We start from the raw sequence: 18201 nt of genomic DNA on the forward strand, positions 1-18201 counted from the left end.
GGTTTACAGCTGCTTCGTTTGTAGGCTGCACACCAACAAGCAGAAGTTGGGCTGAAGTGAGATCCAGGTTCAACTATGGCGTGGATAAAGCTTCAGCGCCGTACAGCAGTAGCTCGTCATCATGAACGCCACTTGGAACAAGGTTGTAGGTTGGATTGGTGTGCTTCTATCGGCCCTTCATTGTAAAACGGATCGATATGGAGGACATTCCGAGCGATGAAACATCGTTCTCGTCCACCTGATCCTGCGGCATCGGCTATATTTACAAGTACTGCTGTCCCATGCCTGGGACATTGCAGGAGCGGGTACAGAAAAATCAGCGAAAGCACAGAAACAAACAATCGTGCGCACAAAGTTATGTGACTAACACATAAAATTTTTTCCGAACTCTACAGTGTTCAGTCTACGCAATGCACCGTCAAGTTTGTTCCAAATTTCCACCACACGCGGAAAAAAAATTTGAAACAATCCAAACAAGACCTGAAGGGTACAAGGTTCAAAGCGTTTGTACTACGTGTTGTACGTAGTACATCAGAGAAAGATAAGGGCGCATGAACGTGGGTCATTTTATGTACAATCTTGTGCAACAAGATAATACTCTCACGTGTACGGCGGTGTTCCAGTGAATGAAGTGACAACAAATGAGCATGTGAAGACGGGGAGAATTCCTGGTCATAACGATTAAAAACGAACCGTATAGCCTTATTCTGCACAAATTCTAACCTGTTTTTATTTTGCTCAATATGAAGCGACCAAACCACAGAGGCGTACTCGTTCATCGGTCTCACTAGTGTCTTGTAGGCAGTTGACTTACAATCTTTTGTCGAGTTTTTCAATCTTCGCTTTAAGTAACCAAGTTTCTTTAGAGCTTGACAAGTTATCTGATCAACATGTTTGCCCCATTTAAGGTCATGTGTAAAGGTGATGCTTAGGTATTTGAATTCACTCACATGTGCTAGGGTGGACCCATTGTAGTTATAACTGAAACTGAGAGGCTGTTTTTTATTTAAGAAAGTCATAGCTACAGTTTTCTTGTAATTTAGGGGCATTTGCCACGTTGAGCTCCAATCACAGAATAACGAGAATACGTTGTTGAGGACTGACTGGTCTTGAAAGGTAGTAATGCAGTTATACTGTATACATTCATCGGCATACAGACGTATGTTTACAGGGGTTCCAGAGATGACATTAACCACATCATTAATAAATATAATAAACAAGAGAGGCCCTAGCACAGAGCCTTGCGGCACACCGGATGTGATTTCAACAGGGGATGACTGCACCTGGTTGAAAGTAACGAACTGAGATCGAGAACGCAAGTAATCCGCAATGCTGGCAGCTGGCCAGACTGCGTCCACTTCCGCATCTTCAGCTGCCCGAGCCTTTTTTCCCGCCTTTGACACACCAGCTCCTTCAATTATTGCACAAGCATTTCTTCCTACAAATGCTAGCATGACACCTTCAATAAAAGATGTGGTTGACATTCAAGCGCCTTTTACGATGGCAGAGTTTCTGGCAGCCATAGACCAAGCGAAGTTGCACTGTGCACCGGAGCCTGACGGCATTCCTCATGAACTCTATAAAAACACGGAAGGAAACGTTCTTGTGTATTTTCTGGGCGCTAATAATGTGGTGTGGGTAGGTAGCCTCTTCCCAGACGCATGGCGACGCGTGGAGGTGATCGCCATTCCAAAGCCAGGAAAAAGTCCAGATAAGAACACTGATCTGAGGCCTATATACTTAACATCAACTCTGACCAAACTGATGGAACGAATGCTTGCGACCCGTCTCGCATGGTGGGTCGAACGCTACTCCTAGTACCACCCTGCGCAATTTGGATTCTGCTCTCACCTGGGCACTGAAGGTGGGCTGGGACACCTGCCTTTTATATTGCGCGTTTGAGGTTGCTCTAGCCATACTCGAACGTTATTGGCGAAAGACATTCGAAAAGCTTATGACCATGTCAATCATGGACCAATAACTGCAATCTTAGCTTAAATTCACCTTCCAACACGCATGTGCACCTTCGCCGAAGCATTCCTGTGTGACCGAGCATTCCCTGTCCGCCTGGCTGGGCATGCAGAAGGTGCATCCACGTCCCACCGCGGTGTCTCACAAGGATCTGTTCTTGCATCAGTTCTTTTCAACATTTCCCTTCTTCCACTTGCGTGGCAATTGGCAGCAGTACCTGACACTTACTTCTTGATGTATGCCGACAATATTATTGTGTGGACGCCCCCCCCCCCCCACCCCAGATCTCGCCTGCCAAGAACAAGGACTTCAAAAGGCTTTAGATGTTATCAGTGCTTGGTGTTCCATATAGGCTTAGAATTACCGATAAAAAAACGGCATTCATGACCGTTGGAAACAAGTACAGGCGCCGTGCACTGTCAAGGTAGCCTATCCGCCTTTCCTTCGATCTCGAACTTGTACAGGAGGTCTCAAGTCTTTGCGTGTTGGGGCTGAAATCACTCAGAATGGTTCTGAATCTACGTGGGTCAAGATCGCAAAGCAACGTGGGGCGGAAACAATTCATCTTATCCGTCGACTTGTCAAAAAACATGGCGGTGAACGCACCACAACGGCACGCAACTTGTCAAGGTTGTTATTCAACCACGCCTTGTGTACCAAGCTCAGTTCCACCATCTAACAAAAGCAGAATAGGCACGTCTCAAAAGTAATAATCAAGAAGCCATGCGTGCGATCACCCGGCTTCCGCACATGATAATGATTCCGACTCTACAAGGAGAATCACAACTGAACACGATTGATGAATTGATGCATTATCACCGTTCGGCCCGTGCACCGAAACTGACAGCATTTCCAAACGTTGCAAGGTTAGCTCAATACATGGACGGCGCAGTACCCATTCCGACCATTACGGCCACTACTGCTATATAGCAGCGTACACAGCTCACGGACAACACGCCACTTGGCCGTCTTCATCACCCGATTCCTCGCCAGGCGACTGCGTCGGTCTCCTGTCTTCATGGCACCGACAACACACCAGGTATTTTTGCAAGATATGTCGATGCCAGTATCACCAATGACATGGTTCAAACTGCCCTGTTGTGCTCCCAACTACCACAAGAAGGACAAACATGCACGTATGCAGCTGACCCTGAACCACCAGCATTCTCGATTAACTCGCTGCTATACGGGACGGCCTCAGCGCATAGCAGCGTTTCGTCGAAACGAAACACTGCTCTAAGCTTGTGCTTCGCACTGATTATACGGAAGCAATTCATGACATCGGCCATGTGGCCCGACCGACAGCATTTTCAGATGCCATTCATCAGCTGGCAAGAAACATAGGCACAACCATAGGCATCGAACGCGTTCCATTAGCGGCAATGTCTGGTCAGCTAGAGGCGGATTCTGCTACTCACTCCCCAGCCATAATTTACCCACTGCCACTATTACCCGAAGACAACTGCGGAAAACTGCTGCGCTAAAAGGAATGTCGCCTACGTACCAGACGAGCACTCATACCACCATGTGTTTCTGACTTCCCTGGTGGGCTTACCCGCTTAAAGAAGGCAGTGCTTCGGAGTCTTTGAGGGGGGGTTGCTCTTGCGCCGGCAGTTACCGTCCACTGGCCACAACAATACCGCGCAGCATATGGAACTACCTGCCCCTTTTGTGACGCTCTCATAACTTCCGTGGACGTGACACACTTGCTCTGGTTGTGCCCGGGCCCAGAGCAAGCGCACCTTCGTCATCTTTGAATAACCGGTAATCGTCCCGGTCACCCTCCGAACTTACAAGAGTGGATAGGAGGACCGTTCTATCGATCTCTGTTAAACTTTATGCATGAACGCAACTTGTTGATCTATGTGCGATGAACCTGTGTTTGTTTATGCTTGTTATGTAAAAGGGCAATCTTTCGAATAAAAAATGCTGCTTGTTCCTTTGGCTGATTGATTTTGAATGTTGCCCTAATTATGTTGGCAATTACTTCCATAAAAAGCTTGTACACGACAGAGAGCAAGCTGATGGGCCTGTAATTCTTCAAGTTCTTGTCATCTCGTTTTTTATGTATTAAGATGATGTTAGCATTCTTCCAAAATTCTGGTACCCTCCCAGTCAGCCGACACTTCATGCAGAGGGTGTCTAGTTTTTATAAACCTATAGGTCCTCCGTCTTTCAGCAGATCTGATGTTACCCAATCTTCACCGGCAGCTTTGCCTCTCTGCATTCCTTCTAGGGCTTTTCTGACCTCTTCCGTCAGTACTGGTGGATGTCAGCTGGTTAACTGCTAGTTCTTATATTATGCTGTGGTTGTCCCGGCTGCTGTGCAGATCGTTCTAAAACTCCTCGACTGTTTCAACTATCTTATTTATACTGGTTGCTATTTTGCCTTCCTCGTCCCCTAGGTGCGTACATTTTCCTTTTGCCTACTTCAAGTTTCCTATTGGTGTATCGAAAGCATTTGCCTAAATAAGGTTTCACCCTGAAAGGGGACCTTTTAAAATACACTGCAAGTCACTAATAATCTTGCATATCACGAGTAGTGGGAAAAGGGGGGGGGGGGGGGTAATACGGTTGGCTTTAAAATGGCAACGCGCAAAAATTATGCTTAATTTGGCGAAAGAAAGCTGGTAACAGCGTGCCCGATTGCCCGCTGATTTTGGCTGAGTTCTAGGCACTTTTTGAGGTGGCCCCACCCTAAAAAAAGTGGTTATCTAGGCTTCCTAGACGCCTTTAGAGTAACTGCATATGGTCACCTTATACAGTTACTCTAGACGTCTTAGTTGCGGCTAGCCATCCAGTGAGCATTGTTGGAATCACCGGAGAGGCTACCAGAGCAGCGACCAGCACTGCCAACACTGGTGTACACGCCGGCGGCAGTCGGACAAAGCATGAGCTTGAAGAGAAGAGAAAGCTCCTAAAAGAGCGATTTATATACACAGAGCCACTTTCATTAGAATGTACGCAGATACTGTTAGTCATAAAATGGGTTGGTGTATTCAATACCCACGAGTTGAGTGCACTGTTGGAAACGCTATGACAATATTGCATACGTTTTAACAATTGTGATGAGGCAGCTTTTTGAAACACGCGTAACTACTAAAAATACAAAAGTATACATAGATACTTTTGAACATTGTTTATTCTAAGTTCATATGATCGAAAGCCACTTACCATAAATGATAATGGTTAACTTGCACGTAAAAATCAAGAAGACGAAAAGCAGTGCCATATCTTCTTTTTGCTTCTCCACTGCACTCAGAACAGAAAATTGGGAGAAAGGAAAGCTTCAAAGAGTAGGATTTCTCAATAAATATGCCGCAGCGTAATCGATAAGTTTATGAAAAGACACCACTTTTTATGATCTAATTATATATTTAATAGTAACCTTTTCTGCAAACTGACAAATTGCCCCTCGTGCATATATATATATATATATATATATATATATATATATATATATATATATATATATATATATATATATATATATATATATATATATATATATATATATATAGTCGTTTTTTTCAATAAGAACGTAATACTAGGACACGCCTTTGACTGTAACCTACTTAATGTTGTAATAATAACTTTAATCTCCATTAATTGGTAAAGCCGTATAAGTCGGACATGTGTTGTGTCCCGGCAAATGTTTATTGGCATTCCAAATCTTGTTAATTTAGCCGTATGAGGCCCCAACAGGGGTGATTAGCGTAATCACAGCTGCTTGACAAAGGAAATGGAGTGGCTATCCCGGGTGTGATGAGTGAAGAAAACGACAACGACGGAAGTGCGGGGCAAGGCGCGTGTAATGTGCGCGTGAGTGTCAGCGAATCAGCTGATGACCTGTGGTGGCCCATAGAGGTGGCGTGCCACGATTGGGCCACGTGCGACCATTACGTGGCAGCAGGCTTGGTGGCTGGGGACGAGCCGAAGCAGCGGCAGACGGGAGACAGCGGGCCGAAGCGTCGGACGCAGGCGATCCAGGTTCCGGCCAGGGAACGCGGCCGTCCACGCTACTGCCATCCAACTACCAGCTGGGGCGGCGTTGCCGGCACGAGTACTGCATCTCGGGGCGCGGCCTGGCCTGCTGTTCTCTTCCTTGCCGAGGGCATCGCGGATCTCGGCGAGGCGTCTCCACGGTCAGCCGTTCGACACAGCGATGAACGTGGCCTGGCTAATGGTCACGGTTGCGTCGAGCATCGCGTCTCGGCGCACGCTCTTCGCTGGACGGGCTGGCCATGCCCCGCATGGAGCATCGCGTCTCCGATGCGGGTTGACTGCTCCGTGGCCGCACCCATGCCATCAAGCGCCGGTGTCACGAGAGCGTCGCACTTCGGCAAGGGACGAGCGAGATGTTCTGCCGGGCGAGACGCGGGAGTGCGCACAGAGGAGCACGGAGCCGGGCGAGGTTCAGGGTGGCCGAGGATCCAGGTGCCAGGGGAGTTCTGGCTGAATCGAGGATCGCCGTGCGGTGCCGAGCCGTACCGAGCGACGCACCAGACTCGGACGTGGGCCGCGAGCTCATGAGCTGCAGCGTGCACCCGAGGGTACCTGGCGGTGCCCTGGCCAAGAAGGAACGTGCGGAAAAGAGAGCTCGAGGGTTGAGGCCACGAAGGCAGAGGAAGCGGTGCGCCGCTCGAGAGTACGAGTTCCTGGGAGCGTTCCTGAGCCGGACGTGAGACCCGTACGTGTCGGCCAGGTCGAGCTCCGGCGTGTCCGTTCGGGGTCGAGTCCGCCGGCTTCTACAAGGTGCAAGGACGAGACCTGCCGAACGGCTCCTGCCTGGGTGCAGTGGCCGGGAGCAGGTTCGTGAGCGAGGCCTACCGGGTGTGGTCCTCGTGAGGCGTGGCCTGATCCTTTGCGGCCCTGACTGCTGGGTTGGCCGCGACGTCCGACTCAACGGCGCTGCACACGGTAGCGTATCCGTGCGTCGTCAGCCGTTCCACCCATGCCGTGAAATAAAAAGTTCATGTTAATCCTTTCTCGTCCGCTATCAACAAACATAGTGACGAACGTCCGTTTAATCATCACAATAAATGGCGAGCCTGCCAGGATTAAGCTCTCGCGTTACATCTGAGAGCCTCACGTTGTTTGTGTGTGGCGGACGAGAATGGACGACAAGAGAAAGCTCGTTGAGCTAGGGAAGGAGATGGGGCTGAGTGGAGAGGCTTTGCTGGCATGGGTGAGCGCTGAGGAAAAAGAAATGAAGGACCAGAGCGCGAAATGCCGAGAGTCGTGAGTCTACTGGACTGTTCTTCCTCATCACTGTGTATTGTGAGAAAAGTTGTTTGACTGAAACAACTTTCTTGTGCGGGGGGTTATTGTGATGAGTGAAGAAAACGACAACGACGGAAGTGCGGGGCAAGGCGCGTGTAATGTGCGCGTGAGTGTCAGCGAATCAGCTGATGACCTGTGGTGGCCCATAGAGGTGGCGTGCCACGATTGGGCCACGTGCGACCATTACGTGGCAGCAGGCTTGGTGGCTGGGGACGAGCCGAAGCAGCGGCAGACGGGAGACAGCGGGCCGAAGCGTCGGACGCAGGCGATCCAGGTTCCGGCCAGGGAACGCGGCCGTCCACGCTACTGCCATCCAACTACCAGCTGGGGCGGCGTTGCCGGCACGAGTACTGCATCTCGGGGCGCGGCCTGGCCTGCTGTTCTCTTCCTTGCCGAGGGCATCGCGGATCTCGGCGAGGCGTCTCCACGGTCAGCCGTTCGACACAGCGATGAACGTGGCCTGGCTAATGGTCACGGTTGCGTCGAGCATCGCGTCTCGGCGCACGCTCTTCGCTGGACGGGCTGGCCATGCCCCGCATGGAGCATCGCGTCTCCGATGCGGGTTGACTGCTCCGTGGCCGCACCCATGCCATCAAGCACCGGTGTCACGAGAGCGTCGCACTTCGGCAAGGGACGAGCGAGATGTTCTGCCGGGCGAGACGCGGGAGTGCGCACAGAGGAGCACGGAGCCGGGCGAGGTTCAGGGTGGCCGAGGATCCAGGTGCCAGGGGAGTTCTGGCTGAATCGAGGATCGCCGTGCGGTGCCGAGCCGTACCGAGCGACGCACCAGACTCGGACGTGGGCCGCGAGCTCATGAGCTGCAGCGTGCACCCGAGGGTACCTGGCGGTGCCCTGGCCAAGAAGGAACGTGCGGAAAAGAGAGCTCGAGGGTTGAGGCCACGAAGGCAGAGGAAGCGGTGCGCCGCTCGAGAGTACGAGTTCCTGGGAGCGTTCCTGAGCCGGACGTGAGACCCGTACGTGTCGGCCAGGTCGAGCTCCGGCGTGTCCGTTCGGGGTCGAGTCCGCCGGCTTCTACAAGGTGCAAGGACGAGACCTGCCGAACGGCTCCTGCCTGGGTGCAGTGGCCGGGAGCAGGTTCGTGAGCGAGGCCTACCGGGTGTGGTCCTCGTGAGGCGTGGCCTGATCCTTTGCGGCCCTGACTGCTGGGTTGGCCGCGACGTCCGACTCAACGGCGCTGCACACGGTAGCGTATCCGTGCGTCGTCAGCCGTTCCACCCATGCCGTGAAATAAAAAGTTCATGTTAATCCTTTCTCGTCCGCTATCAACAAACATAGTGACGAACGTCCGTTTAATCATCACACCGGGCACAAGAGCGATATCTGCGTTCGCGAATGAAGGAAACGGCAATGGTACTTTGAAGACGCGTGGGGCTCATTCAACAGCTGCGGCAAGCTTACATGGTTGTTGAGCGCCGGCGCTTTCTCGGACCGTGTCATCAGCGACTGTCGCCGATCCTGCAAAAGACACTGGGTTTAAGATCGCCGCCTGCTTTGAGAAGCGTAAGGTCACATGCCAAGCCAGGTTTATTCAGGAGCAGATGCGGCTTTCAGCATAGAGGCTATTTCATAAGCGTTTGGTCGCGAAATGAAGAAGAGATTGAAGGGGAGGACGAGAGAACGCCAACAGTTAGCAGGCGAGCTCAGAGAATTCAAAAATGCCTGCAACAAGTGAAGAAACACGGTATTGTGACGTGACCCGGGGGCGGAAACTGCTTATACCTCTCATGCACGCGCTCTCGCATGCTGATACGCCGCGGCAGCACTGCTTTTACCACTGGCGGCTACCAGGCATTCAACCAGAAATAAATCACGAATAGAAGATTTCTTTCATGACCTAACTGATGAGGTCAGCAAACAGAAGGAAAGAACGCCAAACCGAGAGGAGAATAATTGCCGCAGAAGCCGTCCTTTCCCAGTTTACATGGAAGCGGAATGTGTTTGCGCCCTCTTCCAGGTACGGTGCCCTCTTGGGCGATGCCGTCGTTCGTAAAAGCATGGCCTCCGAGATTGCGGGCGTGCGGCGGGTTTCTCTCCGGCCGTCTCAATCCATGGAGAGCGCGAGTTGCTGGAGGTGGGCGTGGCCCGTTCTTTTCTCCGCACCGCGGCGCTTTTTCTTTCGGTTGAAAAGGCTGCCGCGCAGTTCGCGAAGCTTCTAAGTGGCGAGAAAAAAACTAATTTTGCGCTTTTATAGAGCTTTATGTTAACCAATGTGCGTTAAGGTGCACAAGAGACAAAGTGAACGCTGGGGCGTTTTATTTCCAAATGGGTTTTTTTTTATTTTGCTGTAAATGTGCGCTGCCCATATTACAACAGTTTGTGATGCCTCTGCACGAGATACGCGTGTGTTCGAAAGTCTACTTTGAAGTTCGTAGACTGTATAGTAGGGGGGGAGGCACTGGCGAAAAAGAAAAGAAAATGGCAGCCCAATCCTTTTTATTCTCCAGTAGTGAACTCGACATATGGTATTCTGACAGACGCCGTTCGGCCGCATGTGCGACCGTTTGATTAGGATACAATAGAGACAACTGTAAATGAACACAATACTCATATTGCCAATGTGCTTCCAAATCATAATCGGAATACATATGACGAAAAAAAGGAGACGATGATAACTCAAGCACTTTCATGTGAAGGACGTAGGGATTAAATGCATGTCAGATAATCGTAATCTTTCACAATATTCCGACAAGGTTCCTTTTCACATTCATAAGTGGCACGTTCAGTGCACTTAATTTTCTGAAGCGTAAGAGGAATTTGGTTGACCACATAATATCGGTACGCGATAAAAGAATAAAACGATCTTTATCGATTGGAGAGCAATATGATTCAACGATAATAACTAGCCCAGTCATAACCCACATACGCGTCTCCAGTAAGGGGGAATGCTAGAATGCCTGTGTCACAGACAAAATAATACCTCCTTACAATGATCTATAAAAGAAAAATTCAGCAGTTGCCATGCTTTTATTCGCCAATTGGGCCAAAATAAAAGGAGTAACATATAAAAATGCTTGCCTTCAATGTAGTGAGAAGATTTGTCGGTGATTTTGCTCACACGCGAGAAAAAAAAATAACGCACACGCTGAAATCCCGCACGCTTTGCTTTTTTCCGTGGTCTCCACCGCTCGAGAAACCCACATTAAACGCGGCCCTGGTGGTACCCGAGCACATGAGGCAATACTCGCTGGTTTTGCTTGGGAGCGCGGTGATTGGAACGGCCGGAGCGAACCCCGCCTCGCGCTCGCGATCTCGGAGGTCATAGTAAAAGATCACAGAGCGTGCTGCGCCGTGCAGCGCATGAGTCACCTTCACACAGAAACAACTGCTGCGCCGCACGGAAGTGACGTTATGCACTTGCCCGGTTAGGCGCTTCGTTTAAATAGTCCGAGTGGCTAACGTTACGTCTGGAGGTAACGATGGAACACGTTAAATTTACGTCCAGACGTCTCGAGAGTTTCCCGTTCACAGACACCTGCTCCATGTCAACTATAAACTTTCTCGATGTTAATGTTCAAATTAACGAGGAAGAAGTTTGCACGAACCTATACAAAAAAAAACTAACGGATCGCCATCAGTATCTCCATTTTAAGAGTAGCCATCCGCATCACTGCAAGACAGCAATCCCGTACTCGCAAGCACACTGATACCGCTGAATTTGTTCGGACGCGTCAGATTGCGAAGGCAGTGCCAAGTATTATGAAATGGCCCTTGTGGCAAAAGAGTACCCAGAGAAAATTATCAATGATGCTGTCAGCCGATTAGATAGGAACGAAATTTTGTCGGGCTCGAAACCACGCCATTTAAAAAACGAAACTAACCTTTGTCGTCACATGCTCGTCCACACTACCGCACCTCGACAATATACTTTCAAAACATTTTAACAATATACCGAATAGTGCACCTCTATCCTCAATTTTCACAGAGCTACCGCGAGTGGTCTACCACCGCGGAAAGAACATAAAAGACATTCTAGTTAGAGCTAAGATGACCGAATCTGCAAGCAGTGAATCGGGTTGTAAGTCATGCGGGAAACCACACTGCCAAGTCTGAAAACACATGAGCACAACCTCTGTTGCCAAGGGTTCGTCCTCAGACTTCACATTCAAAATAAAGGACACGCTGAATTGTGACAGCCAGAACATGATATAAATGCTGCATTGCGATGGCTGTGGCCAGCAGTATATTGGTCAGACTGGGGCGGCGTTCAGACTGCGGTTCAATTACCACAGAGCCCACGCACGCATTTTGCCAAATCTCCCTTTTTCCAAGCGCCTGAACTTGCCAGAGCACTCATTCGATAAAATAAAGTCACCCTCCTCCAGTCAGGCTTCCGCGAGACTCGCGAACGGGAACAAAGGCAGTCATACTTCAAACACAAATTTCAAACGCCAACACATGGCATCAATGAAAGCATCGGCAACCAATCGTTCCTTAAGACGTACAGAGGTGAGTTGAGACACGAATTGAGTGTGGCAGTCAATATATTATTTCTCGACATGCTCAAGAAAAGTGACCAATAGCTATTCGGGGGAATGAACCAACAGAACAATTGTCCATGTTCTGCTTCCATATGCATTTTTGTTTTATGACAGTTATAATGTATTTTATTTTTCCTTTACTATATCACCATTTTCATTATTCTTTATTATTAATGTCATTTTATTTTTTGTATTACTGTTTTGTTGGTTTGCATTCCCCTGAGTTTCCAGAGTTGCGCACATCTCTCGCACAGTACCACCGCTTTCATTATGTCTTTTCATTATTCGTTCCATTTTAATTATTCGTTCCATTTTATTCGTTCCATTTTAACAGTTCACATTCTTTATAATTTTGGCCATTCCGTTTACTTATGTTTGTCCTAATATTTGTAAGCGGGAGAACGCAACCCTTACCAGCCGGTTTCAATCAAAAGCCCTTGGGGGAGTGGTACAAAAGTGCTTGATACATGCACGCCGCCATATTAACATGCGCCTTCTGGCCTAAATGAAGATAGTTATAGCGTGAGAACAGAACGATGACACAGAGACAAGGAGGACACCATTGATCGTCATGTCATACCATCTAGCCCAAGCTGCCACACTTGTGGCCCAAAATTTAGCCCGTACTTTTCAAATGGCCTTGTGTGTTTTCACCATCTTTACCACGAAATCTACCGCCCCCCCCCACACGCATATATGTAACGTGTCAGTGTGGTCTCAGAGAAAACAAAACACCTGTTCCCCCTTTTCCCTAAATGATCACAGAAGGGCCTGCTTCGGGGGCTCTCTCTGCCCTAGTTCCGCTACAAGTAATTGCCTGCCGCCCAAGCTCAACAACAATGTCCCTCCATGACCTTCAACGATGCGTTGCGTCAGCCACCCTATCCCCCTTTTGTTTCTTTGTCTCTCCTTCTTTCCTTCTTTTCTTTTGTTTCTATCTTTTTTCTTTTTTTGTACACTTTTGATCTATTTAGGTGGTTTATTTGGCTTCTGCTGTCTCTAGTATTTATGTTTTGCCCAAATGTAGGACACGTGCTTCACTCCAAACGGGTATTCTCTCATCCTTTTCTCTTTTTTTAGCTCCAGCCAATGAGACGAGAACTGTTTGGCACAGCATATGTCACCTCTGTAAAACATTACTGATTTGTCGCTCTCCCCGTATCCTTCTTGCACCACCATGCATGTTCGCATATCGTCGCACTTCTTGTTCGCAAACCCTGACGAATAGTGGTCCCCCGGTTGAAACAGCTGAAAATAAAGCCCAGATAACCGCTAAGTTGTGTATCTTTTCTTCCCAAGTACGTTTGGCCTATTAAAAAACTTTTAGGAGCGAAGCTCCTTAAGGCGTGGGCTGTGCGTCCCCTGTATGTAGCCACCTCTCGTTCAGTTCTTGCAGTGTTCACTAGATGGCGGTACTTGTAGCTGACGGCATTAAGTATTACGCTAGCCACCGCCCGATCTAAAGGGTACAGCCATATCCATCCATCCATCCGTCCATCCGTCCGTCCGTCCATCCATCCATCCATCCATCCATCCATCCATCCATCCATCCATCCATCCGTGCATCCGTCCGTCCATCCATCCATCCGTCCGTCCGTCCGTCCGTCCATCCATCCATCCATTCATCCGTCCGTCCGTGCGTCCGTCCGTCCGTCCATCCGTCCGTCCATCCAAAAGATGCAAGATGTTATAAACTAGACGGCGGTACGTGTAGTTGATTATGAAAGATGCGAGGTGTTATAAAATAGGAATGATGCCACATATGGCGCGTGTCATCGTTCGATATAGTGCGGCGACGTACGCTAGGGGGAGCGTTGCAATAAAATCGAGTGGGCAAAATGTACGGAGGATTCATGGTTTACCAGGTTTACCTCCGGAGCTTCACCCACTCATCGTCATTCACTTCGTGGATGTGGCGGCATTTTTTTTCATATATATATATATATATATATATATATATATATATATACAAAATAAATTAGCACTTTTTGTACAAGTAAAAAAATGTCACAGGTTTGCCTCAAAGGCAAAAGGAGTAAACGCGATTAAAACAAATTGGAAGGTGATGCGAATAATGGCAAGCAGATCGAAACGTGCTCCGCATTTCTCACGCACAAATGACGCAAGAAACATACTCAAGGCGGCAAATGAACGTGAATAAGCGTCTCAGTTGTTACTTCACTGTGTCTAAAAAGCGCGCACTTTTCGCAAACAGAGGTTATGCAACGAGTGCAGTGACCTTAGTGTGTCCGGTAACTACAACAGAATTGTTCCAGCAAAAGCCCAAAACATGAGATTGTCCCCACCACGACATAAGCGAGCACGCGTGTGATCGTCCACTCCTCCCTCTCCACGGGCAAAGTACGCGTCAGAGATAAGGGCACACGCCATCGCGTCGTGACGATCTGACGACACGCGCTGATGACACCATCTCGCTGGTAATGCTGAAAACGTGATGGTGCCCTCGAGATGCCCATGGCCAGCAGTAAGCAGTAGATATAAATACCTTGTCGTTCAAACGTTGAAGGAGCTCTTCCTTTGTGGCTCAATGGCTAATGCCTCACATTCACAACCAGGAGGTCCGATAATCGATTCCGTGCGCCGGAGTCTTTTCCTGGATTATAAAATGCGAAGCATTCCTTAGCGAATTTAGGCTAATTTCAGAGTGCTATCTGCCTAGCCGCCTACGACTTTTAACTCTACTAGCCCTTTCAATAATGATATCCATACCAAAATTGGTATAGCATAACATAACTGTATGACGAGCATAAGTAACTAGTCATAACATGAAAATCACGACACCTATGTCATGATTGTGATGATTTATATTTCATGGTCTTGCTGCTCTTGCGGTGGTTTCGTTCACGTGGCATGTTGCAAAACTCATATAGTACGAAATGACTGCATGGCGAACACAAGCGACACACCCTAACATGTAAATCATGGCACGCGTGTCAAGTAACAACATGACTACATGCCACACTCATGATGTGCTGGCAGCTGTTTCGCTAGCTTCACATGTACCAAATTTTGTGTTACGGGATGTGAATGGATGGCGAAGGTATGTCATTGATGCAAACATGATAATATCGAGATGCGCGTCATGCAGGAACATGAATACATGCCACACACAGGGAGCCAATACACTCCGACGTGACCAGGAGCGCGAGCTCACCTGCGTTCATTTCGCACGTCATGCCGGTGATGCTACGCCAGGCGCCGATTTGACTGACATATATATACTCGCAGGCGCACGCCAAGCTACGTTGCTTTGACGCATATGCTTTTGAGAGCACCCGGCGTCCCTCCGTCACAAAGAGGCAGACGCAGGGCTCTCTGAGTGACGTCGTCCGCGCGAAATGCAGCATGTCGCATGTGCGCCGGTTGCCACCGGGCCGCTTCGAGAGACGCTGGTCGCGCCGGTCGCAACTGGCATCAGACTATTGGAGACGAGATCGGCCTATAGGTGGCAGCACTGTCTTCGCAAAAGTGGGGTTAGGCGGTTGGCGGTGCGTATACATTTACAAGCAGCAATGCTTGGAGCGTGTGGTTTGAGCCGATTGTCGGCGAATGAAATGCGTTGAGTGCAGTTTACTGGTAATATTTACGCTCCTCTCTGCCTAATCGACGCACGGACCTCATGCAACGTTACTATCACTAGCGAGTCAAGCTCACCCTGACTGGCCGACTGCGTGTTTTCGCACTAAATTTTGCTTGTGCTGTGTTGTTTGTAAGCATCTAACTTATGTACCGCCCACTTCGCACTCCTATTGCACGACTGAACTACTTTATAATATCTTGCTCATCTGAATGATATAAAAGAAAGAGAAGGTAAAATCGTAGAAAGCCGTGATATTGGTGAGACGCATTCAGTACCACTGTTCGCACCGCATTCGCATGTGTTTTTTTTTTTGCTTCATTCTGTTTCCCATGTGGGACAGTCGATAATTATAGCCAGGAAAGCTTTCTAGCTGACAGCGCTTTAAGTTCCATGGACATTTACCACGTACACACATATTCGTGCACCAGTTGAGCTATTTAAAGGTCATAAAAGTTTTGCAGAAAGCTTTCACCGAAGGATCACGTGCATAAGAACATGATAAAAGGTAGTTCAGCTTATTTCATGGGAAGGACATGCTTTTTTTTCTTCTCGATTTTTTCAATCGAAAAGTGACCGTTGCCTTCCGTCATTTAATAACAGAGCCACACAAACGCTCGAGGCAGTGCAAAAAGTTGACATTTCACGTGAAATTATAGAACATTAATGTAAGGCATGTCGTCTGAAATAATTTCGAACGTCTGGGGTTTTTTAAGCAATTTTAAACCTAAGGACACGTGTGTTTCGGCGTGAATTTCGCCTTGTAAATTTTGCCTCAAGTTAATAACTGGCACTCGGAAACTCCGTTTTAAGAAGAGTTTAAGTACCAAAGTGTCATACTTTACACAATAGAATTACCCTTAAGTAGTATTTTGGCCAGATAAATATAACTAAAACTCATCGCATAATCGATGAGCTATATACAGTGTCGTAGTAGTACGCCTAACAACATGCAGCGAGTGCCTGGCCTAGAGCCTAGTTTTTGTTTGCCACCAAGTCACTCAAACGCTGCAATCCCTCACCATTTAATAGTGTTCATGTTTGAGACGATGCCAAACGCATTTTACAATGTGCTTGGGGCAGAAAGCAGCACCCACACTGAAATGATTCTCGTAAATGGAGGGTACGATGACAATACACAGCAATATTAAAAATTGCACATCGCTGACCTTATTGCAGTGCATTACCAGCCGAGCCCGACCAAATGCTCTTATACGTACAAACCGTTCGCTAACAAATCCGAACAAATCACCTGTTGAAAACGTGCAGCACGAACTACTCTCCCATGCAAACATGACGTGCCTAGCATACGACGGCAGGGAGCAATCCACACTTTGCCGTTTCGGCCAGTTGCCACCAGGTGCCTACTCTGCTGCATCTCGCCGCCAATAGTGCTCACGTTCTGCTAGTGTAGCGTCGCTGCGCCCAGCGTGCGGTCGCGTCAACGTTACATCGCAGTATATACGTCTTTTGAACATGATGCACTTGCCGCTGTTTCGCTAACTTCACATTTAGCAAATTTGGTATTACGGGACGTGAATGGACGACGAAGGTATGTGAGTGGTGCAAACATGAAAGTTATGAGATGCGTGTCATGTGACAACATGACTACATGCCGTGCTCATTCTGCGCCCGCGACCGTTTCACTAGCTCCACATATACCAAATTTTGTGTTACGTAACCTCAATGGATGACGAAGGTATATGACAGGTGCAAACACGATAATCATGACACGCGTGTCATGTAAGAATATGACAACAGACCACGCTCATGATGCGCTGACGGCCGTTTCGCTAGCTCTACATATATTAAATTTGGTATAACGTGACGTGAATAGAGGACGAAGGTAAATGACACGTCCAAACATGATGATGGTATGCTTGTCATGTAAAGTGTGGCTCGAAAAAAATGAATAGGTGTTTTCATATAGCAAATATAATCGTTCATTTTTGTTGTTCTAATGTAGACAATAACTTTTGAACTTTTAATTGACGCCTATCTTCCCATTTGGTCATACAAACGCTGTGGCCTTAAAATGTTCCATTGCAGTGAATGGGAAAGTTCAAAAGTTATTTTCTTCCTTAAAAACTGTATTGATAAAATTTGTCATATGAAACAAAACTGTTCATTTGTTTTCGAATAATGTATAAATATGAATTTCACTTGGACCACCACAAGGTGCAAATTGTGCCTCAATATAGACAAAAATGACTATTTGGCAATATTTGTGATTTTTTGTAAATTTTAGCAACTTGATAGGCAAAATTTTTTTTAAATAAATTTTTTGTGAAGTAAGTATTCACTGCTCAGATATTCATACAAAGGGCTGTGTTGCAATACAATATAATGCAAACATAATGAATTTTAACTGAATTGTTGGAGGCGTATATGCCAGTAAAATGGCACTACTATTACTGAGGTTCAAACACCTCACAAAAGCATCTTTACTTAACATGTAGACCAAATTCAGTATAGAACGTAAGAGGGGTACTTTTAAAATAATTTTTTTCGCCAACAACAAACAAACGACATTTCCGTGACCCAAAATTTGTTTCTCTCATTAATATTGTACCGTTTCTCTGTTTTCAATACAGTAACTCCGCACATTTTTTTTTCAAATACATTTGAGATGGTCACATACATGGCGAGGTCATTCGGCGTGGAATGACCTAAGTGTAATTTTTTTGCACTTTAATATAATGAAAAGAACATCTCTGTTATGTAAAGTGCCAAAAATTATGTGCACTGGCGAAACTTTTTTTCAGGTGACTACTTACGTATGTGCCTTGCGGCGGCTGGTATAGATGCTGGAAAACACAAGTAGAGACCACTACAGGCCCTTTCCTCTTT

At 47.6% G+C, this 18201-nt stretch overlaps 1 protein-coding gene across 3 annotated transcripts in view; it reads right to left on the minus strand.

Annotated features, from left to right (window-relative positions):
* Positions 1-14367, minus strand: part of LOC142767657 (uncharacterized) — a 137121-nt gene extending 122754 nt beyond the window's left edge. For all 3 annotated transcript variants that reach the window (XM_075869803.1, XM_075869802.1, XM_075869801.1), the window contains exons 1-2: positions 14260-14367; positions 5146-5223 (exon numbers count right to left, since the gene is read on the minus strand). In XM_075869803.1, the coding sequence (XP_075725918.1) occupies positions 5146-5203 (58 nt within the window). In that variant the 5' untranslated portion in view covers positions 5204-5223; positions 14260-14367. The remainder of the gene's footprint in view (positions 1-5145; positions 5224-14259) is intronic.
* Positions 14368-18201: the final 3834 nt, after the last annotated feature.

The sequence above is a fragment of the Rhipicephalus microplus genome, chromosome 7 (assembly GCF_043290135.1).
Source record: "Rhipicephalus microplus isolate Deutch F79 chromosome 7, USDA_Rmic, whole genome shotgun sequence".
Classification (NCBI taxonomy): Eukaryota; Metazoa; Arthropoda; class Arachnida; order Ixodida; family Ixodidae; genus Rhipicephalus; species Rhipicephalus microplus.